A 7,961-nucleotide genomic window follows, 5' to 3' on the forward strand; every position below is an offset into this window, starting at 1 on the left:
CAGGGCAAAATGGTAAGATTATGTCTCCAAGAAAGTGGTATGCTTGAGGCTCTAACTAAGGTTGAATTGCATAGACATCTTTCAATTCAGACTGGTTTTTACATCATGCATCTGGAACTCCCTTGTTGGGTGCCAGTACTGTGTTCTTGTCCTAACTGTAAGTGCTAGTGAAAAGTAACACTGACACATTGATTTGGCCTTGTCAAATGGGAGTTCGAAAGCATTTCAAGTCTTGTTTTCCAATATCTTGGCCACCATGATGATTCACTATATGAAATCTGTAGTTTCTCTAACCTAGACTCAATCCCAGGTGCAACCTATATGACCTTAAGGAAATCATATAACCATTTATGTCTGTTTCGTCCTTTGCTAAATGGGAATACTGACACCTGACCACATACTGATACTATTTTGCAAACACTGATTTGTGAAAATAGAATGGTATTATATGGAATTTATCATGGCTGATTTTGTTATTTTGTTTGTTGTGTTTGTTTGAGACAGGGTCACTTGAATCCCAGACTGGCTTTGAACTCACTTTATAGCTGAGAACTACCTTGAACCCCTGATCATCCTGTCTACAGTTCACCAGAACTGGCATTACAGGCATAGGCCCGTATGCTCAACTTTGTGCTGGCTTTTTGTCTGTCAGTCTGCTAATAGCACATCAAGCTGGCATTGTCTGAATATAGTCTCGTAGATGATGCGAGATGAGCTCCCAAACAGCCTGATAGGGAAGCCACTTGGAGATAAAATTGCTGGGGACAGGGCTCAGATGTACATATCTACTATCAAGAGCTGTTGATAAGAGCATTTTGTCACCTGTAGTGACTTTACATGGATACAGGACAGTAGGAAGCTTTGAAGAATCATAAGAATCGGGTCCCATGCTCATTCCATATAGCGCATCCACCATACCTCTTGTACTACAAATTCAGATGCCTAAAATTTGACCAGTCGGTAACTATCCTTTTAGGATCTCTGGGCTCCTGGCAATAAGCATTTTGGAAATGCAAACTCTCAGGAATTGTGCTGGCCAGATTGGGGGTTTGTCTGTTTAATTTTGATTTTCATTTGTCTGGGGTGTTTTTGTTTTTTGTTTTTTGTTTTGTTTTTGTTGTTGTTGTTGTTGTTGTTTGAAACGAGGGCTCAAACCATAGCCCCAGGCTGGAGTCTGCGGCGTAGCTTAGACTGGCTTCAAACACATTGCAGTCCTTCGCCATGAATCTTCTAAGTGTGAGCTGCCATGCTCAGATTTACTCGTCAGTTTCACACCTTCTCAGTAAACACAGTGATTTCTCATATCAATTTCTTGGACTAGAAGAGACTCAAGGTAACACAGCAGCTTCAGAGTACTGGCAGTATGTATAGCTTCACAAAGGGGTGGGGACAATGACTCTTAAACCAGACATATCTGTGGGGAAATCCTGTGGTGCCTGACATTATCAGACCAGACTTTTCCCCTTTTCAGAGGTGATGAGGCTTTTGCATCTCTGGCCGTCATCTGTTATCCACTCTGCTTTCAGTCTCAGCAGTGGAGTGGTCCGCCGGCTCCCCTGCCCCTAATTTCTAGCACGAAGGCAAAGCTCTCTCTTGGTATCTGTCACCCAGTCACACTGGGGCTTTGCTACAATCGTCCGCAGCAGGCTCATCTGTGCATTCTCTTTTTGGGTTTAGATCACATGCACAGTAGCCACCGCCCTGTCACTGGGGGCCACCTGGGAAAAAAGGAGAGTAGTTATGTGGGCAGCGTGGGCACCAGCCCTAGGAAGTCGAGCCGATGCACGACCCCGCCTGCCGACTCTGAGCTTGTCAGCTTCTGCTACCTTCATATGCGGGAACAAAGGAAGGAGCAAGAAAGTAGGACGGATGTCAACGAGAACCTAATCTTCTTTGAAGAAACCAGGCCCCGGACCAAATCTGACCCCACATCCAAAAGCTCTGGCCAAGGTTACGAGGTGATCCCGGATGACTTTGATGCAGCCAGCCTAGACCATGAGCCTTGTGCCAGCAGAGCCAGGTCCTATACTTTGGACAATTCCCTCGGGGCTGAAGCTCTGAATTTCTACTGTGACTCTTGCAAAGTCAAACTCCAGGAGCAAATGGGGCCTCGAAAAGGTGGGAGGCCTGGTTCCTCCTCACGGGACAACATGGTAGACTTAATGTCCCTCCCACCACCCGGAAGTGAGGAAGAGGAGGAAGAGGAAGATGAGACAACTTCTCTGTTGCCTGCCATCGCTGCCCCACCCCCTGGGTTCCGAGACAACAGCTCTGATGAGGATGATCCCAAGCGCAGAGCTGTTCAGAGTCAGGAGCAAGGGCGTCACCTGCGTGGACTCCTGTATGATGAGATTCCTGTAACGCTGATTGACAGTGTACAGACTCGGACAGTGCGAGACCACGCCCAGGAGCTGGATGATGCTCTCGTGTCTACTCTGCAGGCACTGGAAGCCCTGGCTGCTTCAGAGGATGGACCCCACCCACCACCGCCACAGACTGCAGGTAATTTAGCCCATTCCTCCTTCCTCTTACCCTCTTCCTTCTTCTTGTCCAGGAATGGCCACAAGGCGGCACTGCTTCTTTTCAAGCAGTTGTTTAAGTGACTGGTATATATATCAAAGGCAATAAATGGGCAGCAATAGTTCACAGTAGGTGGGGGTGGGGGGACTAAACTATGGAGCAAAGAAGTGATCTGGCTCTAGTTAGAGCTCTATTCCTCATGATTCTATATCTCTGGACAGTTCTTGTTGATGAAATCCAAGGACTGGGGCCATAACAGCTATAAATCAAGGTCAGGATTGAGGAACAGGAACATAAACACGACACAGAAAATAGACAAAGAATATCAGCATCCTCCAAAAGGCCAACTAACTTCCAAAGTGACCTGTGATCAAAGCAGCCAAGAACCATCTTCTACTCAGGGCTGGGTAGGCTATCTGAGAATATAAAATGTATATGTACATGTGTATGTTTATAAGTGTATTTATATATGAGTGTTGTCTGCATATACACCTGCATTCCAGAAGAGAGCAATAAATCCTTTTATAGGTGTCATGAGCCACCATGTGGTTGCTGGGAATTGAACTCAGGACTTCTGGAAGAGCAGCCAGTGTTCTTAACTCCTGAGCCATCTCACCAGCCCCACATAAACTCTTGGGCAGATGCGCCACATTCTTTCGCTCACAGGCAGTGCAACTCATGGCAAGACATTCACTTCTGTGGGTCGCTGTTGTCATCCAAAACTGGTCCTGTAACAGTAATCGCATCACACAGCATGAAGATTAAATGACATCACTCAGACAAAATACTTAAGCACTACCTCACACACAGCGAGAACTCAGTAATCAGTAACTTCCTGATATTTAGTAATTAATAGAGCCATGCAATATGCTTGCTGTTTTCTATTATAGAGGCATGCAAATCCATTTTCTGAAAAGCACACACACATACACACATAGCAACAAGAATGACAAAATCAATAAAGAAGCACAAGGAATATTCGCAAGCATGTGAGTCAGGGTCAAGGATAGACAGAGCAGGAAAAGGGACTGGGATCAAAGGAAGGCCGTCTTTGCTATACATAAGGGATGCCTTATCATGGGCAACCCCCGCATGTTTGCCCCCAACCCAGGCTGCCATCTGTCTTCCCTCATCATCTGGTGCTCCAAAACTGATCGTTTTTCAGGTCCAAGGCCCACGTGGCTGCCAGAGGAGAGGCTCAGCTGAATAGCCTCAGCTGCAAGGACTGTAGCCAGGCCTGGCCAGATGAGGCGGAACAGAAGAGCACCTCTTTTTGCCAGCTCTCTTCAAGACAATTAACAGAAATTTCCTAGCCGTTGAATATAAAAATGGTGTTGATTGGCATGATGGTTTGCATGTTCATTTCCCACCAAGCCACCCAGCTCTTCCTTTTCGGTATTCCTCTTTAGGACTCCAACCTTTCCCATGCCCTTCTCCCATCTTGTTCCTCTTTGTGTGCTCTTCTTGGCTTCTCCTCTTCAGGCGTAGAGTTTTCTCAGGCTTGACCACTTTTGCCCAGCTTGAAATACTGCTGCTACCTAACATTTCTCCATGAACACTCTAGGTCCGGTTGGAAAACCGGCCTCGATGTCCTCACAAGCCTCATCCTTGTTCTTCTAGGTCTGATTGTGCTGGCCACAATCACTCCTGAGTCATCACTGGACTCAGGCCATGAAACCAACTCATCAGAGCTCACAGATATGTCAGAGATGATGTCGGCCATGAAGCAGCACCAAAACACCACCTACTTCCTGGCCCAGCACCTCAACAAGGACAGCCTTCTGGCCCGAAAGGACCTGCCCTTCAGGATTCAGAGCTGTGCAGCCCAGGCTGTTCTCACTGCCCCGTATGCTCTGGGGCCCCCAGATCCCAACCCATCCCTCCAGCCAGCTGTCACTGGCCAGAGTCCTGCCCCCACTGGCGCTCGGAGAAAGATACCTCAGTCAGAAGCCCAGGTGCAGGGAGACAGAACATACTCCTTGGCTGTACACCCCGCACTGTCCCCACAGCTTAGTGAGCAGAAAAATCTGAGCCTGCTTCCTCCAGTTCCTGAGGACAGAGGGCCAAGTCACAGTAGGGCCGGCCTAGAGATGTCACTGAGGTCAGCCACACCATCTCTCGGTGAAGAGCAGGTCTCAGAGCTTAGAGAAAACCTACCCAAGGAGGTCAGGCTGAGCCCTAAGCTTATCCTGGACCCAAAAGGCAATGTGACCCCAGCCATAATCTCAGCTGCCCTCCAGCAGGTGGTCCACAGTAAGAGTCTAGCCACTCCTGGTACAGCCTCGGCCACACCCTCCAACAGGGGGGAGAGAAGGCTAGAGGCTAGCATGGGGAGGCCTGAGCTCACCATGGCCAGGCCAGAGGTTAGCCTGATGGGCAGCGGTGCCAGCAAGAATCTGAAGTTTAAAATGAGCCCTGGTGCTCCAGAGAGCACGCGGAATTCTCAGCAGCAGCTGGGCCCCGAGGTCTCTGCCAGCCCTCGAGCATCCACAGGCAGCAGCAGGGCTGACAACCTCCACCTTTCCCCACCGGAGGACAGGTTTCCTGTTCAAAGCTTCCCTCCTAAGAGCTATCTATCCAGAGTGAATCGAGACTCCATGGGAAAGCAAGCGACTGGGGAGGTGGCAGGCAAGGGTGGGCCAGAGGGTGCTAAACTTCCCCTGAACAAGCCGAGCATGGTCTCTGGCCAGGGGGAGAAAGGGCAGCTGGAGAGCTTAGCCAAAAGCAGCAAGCTTGAAGAGAGCAGCCTGATTCCCCGGGCTGGCTACCCCATGGCTCTGCAGAGCCCAAGCTGCCAGCCCCGAAGCCACAGCCCTAGCTACCAGCCCCGAAGCCACAGCCCTAGCTGCCTGCCCCGTGGGCCAAGCCCCAGCAGCCAGGCCAGAGGCCAGAGCCCCAGCTGCCAACCTAGAAGCCAGAGCCCCCTGAGGCCTCTGGCCACCAGCCGGCAGGTTAGCACCATGCCCTCTAGAAAGCTTGAAACAACCCTGGATGGAGCCCACTCGGCCTCGGAAGGCTCCACCAAGCCCAAGTCATCCCGAGGGCCTTTCAGACTTCGCAACTTATTTTCTGCCACCTTCCCTACCCGCCAGAAGAAAGAGACAGATGAGCGGCAGGCTCAGCTGCAGAAGGTAAAGCAGTATGAATTGGAGTTCCTTGAGGAACTTCTAAAGCCACCAAGCCAGGGGGAACTTCCAGGCACAGAGTACCTGCAACCTCCAGCACCTGGCCGCTGCAGCTGCCAGCTACGCAGTAGCCCTGTGCAACAGGGACCTGGCATGTCTCGTGAGCAGAGACGCAGCTGTGACTGCAAGCGGATCTGCCGAGGGGGACGGCCACAGGCTGCCCAGACCCCAGCGCCTGGCTTCCGGGAGAGGGAGAGGGTCCCCCCTACCCAGAGGCAGCCAGAGGCTGGCCCAGGCTTGAGCCTTAATAGTCCCATCAACATCCAACGTATCCGCTCCACCAGTCTGGAGTCCCGTGAGTGCCGGTCAGACCCTGAAAGTGGGGTTTCGTGCCTGACCACGTGTGCCTCAGGGGGTGAGTGTTTGGGAGATCCCAACTACAGGAAACTGATGCGCCGCTACAGTATCACTGAGCTGGACCAGGGGGACACGGTCTCGCTGACCTCAGATGTCTACCCACACCCACCCCTGGGAATGCTGCCTAGAGAGGTCAAGGAGATAGAGTCAGGCCTTCCACTAGGTTTGGGTCCCAAAGGCAAGTGTGCAGAGTCACCGACTCTAGGAGAGCCCTCCTACGTCCAAGTGGCCCCTGAGAGCAAAGGCCCCAGGCAAACGGCTGTGTTTTCCCTGCCAGAGGAGGTATACCGGAGGCCGGCTGATCTGGATGAAGACAGCGAAAGCAGCAAATGCTGTTCCATCCGCTACTGCTTCTACTACCGCAAGTGCGACATGGCCGACGATGCCAGCGACGGCAAAGATGAGCTCTCCTATTCAATCCCCATGAAGATTCTGCCTGGCATGAAGTTGGATGAGCAGGTGGTGCCTGTGGTGAGCAGAACCCTGCAGGTACTGGATGCCGCCACCTGCAGCAGCAGCCCCGAGGCCCCCCACACCCAGGAGATCGACCTTCGGGTATCCACCTTTGAGGGGAGCCTGGCTAAGATCAATGCCCTGCGGGCCCACGCCTATGGCCTCCCTGACGGCTTCCTGGCTGCCCGTCTGGACACCAATGAGCTGCTAACCGTCTTGCGGCAGTGTGTGGCCAGCCCCGAGGCCCGTGCTCCCAAGCCCTACGTCTCTCAGATTTCTGAGTACAAGCTTGAGCTAGCTCTCAAGTTCAAGGAGCTCCGGGCCTCCTGCCGCCGGGTAGCCAATGTGGACAAGAGTCCAACTCACATGCTGGCCGCCATCACTGGCAGCTTCCAGGTGCTGAGCAGCCTCATCGAGACCTTCGTGCGACTCGTGTTCATTGTGCGCTCTGAGGCCCAGCGCCAGGAGCTGCTGGCCAAAGTAGAAGAGGTCGTGAGGAATTACACCTTCCTGCTGCGCGCCGCGGAGGAATCCACAGCCCGGAACCTTAACCAGCAGCAGCAGCAACAACAACAGCAACAGCTGCAGCAGCAACAACAGCAACAGCTGCAGCAGCAACAACAGCTGCAGCAGCAACAACAGCTGCAGCAGCAGCAACCGCTGCCGCCACCACCGCTGCCAGCAGCCACAGGGCATTCACCGGGCTCCCCATCATCGACTGTTATGAGCACATTCACCCGCTCCTTAAAAACCTTTATTAAGTAGGGCAGGCACTTGCCCACGATTGTCCCCTCCCCACCCACGGCCCCAAGTTTGAGCTTCGTATCTCGTGATTGAGTGTGTGTTTCTGCTGGGCCAGTCAGGGTCCAAGAGCCTCTCAGTCTCCAAGGCTAACTCCCTAGACTGGGCTCTCTATTAAGGGCTGCAGGCTTAGCTGCTGCCCTGGGTGAGGATCCTCACCCTTCCCTGGCCTCTGGGCGTCACTGTGAGGACAAAGGTCCCTTGCCATTACGCCCACCACAGAGCTGTATTTTATCTATCTCTTCTCTGGGGCTGATAGGTGACATCAAGTTCACCTCCTGCTCTGAGATGGGCACCGGAGGGGGGAGCCAAGACCTCTAGCTCCTCCCAGCATCTGCTGCCCCAAGGAGGGCAGTCAGTGGTAGTAGCGGTAGGCTAGGCGACAGACAGCGCCAAGCCAATGAGAGAGAGGGCGCTCATTCCAGATGCGCCCACCCACCATGGGCTCCCTTGTACTCGGCAGGAGCCACCACCTCAAGGGCCAGTGCCCAGGTTGGATATGCGCAGAATACAGCCATGTCCGGCTGTCAGTGGCTGGCTCAACCGGTTGGCAGCCTTGGGAGCCCTCGGCCCCCAGGTTCAGTAGCTCCACACCAGCCATCCCCAAAGTGCCCTGCCCGCCACTGATGGGCAGGGTAGCTCAGT

The 7,961-nt window shown here is 52.6% G+C and overlaps 1 protein-coding gene across 1 annotated transcript in view; it reads left to right on the plus strand.

The window, feature by feature from the left end:
• The window catches only part of Frmpd3 (FERM and PDZ domain containing 3), a 69,593-nt gene extending 62,313 nt beyond the window's left edge, over positions 1-7,280 (plus strand). The window contains exons 13-14 of the mRNA XM_052171729.1: positions 1,678-2,502; positions 4,141-7,280. Coding sequence (XP_052027689.1) covers positions 1,678-2,502; positions 4,141-7,280 — 3,965 coding nt within the window. The remainder of the gene's footprint in view (positions 1-1,677; positions 2,503-4,140) is intronic.
• Positions 7,281-7,961: the final 681 nt, after the last annotated feature.

The sequence above is a fragment of the Apodemus sylvaticus genome, chromosome X (assembly GCF_947179515.1).
Source record: "Apodemus sylvaticus chromosome X, mApoSyl1.1, whole genome shotgun sequence".
NCBI lineage: Eukaryota > Metazoa > Chordata > Mammalia > Rodentia > Muridae > Apodemus > Apodemus sylvaticus.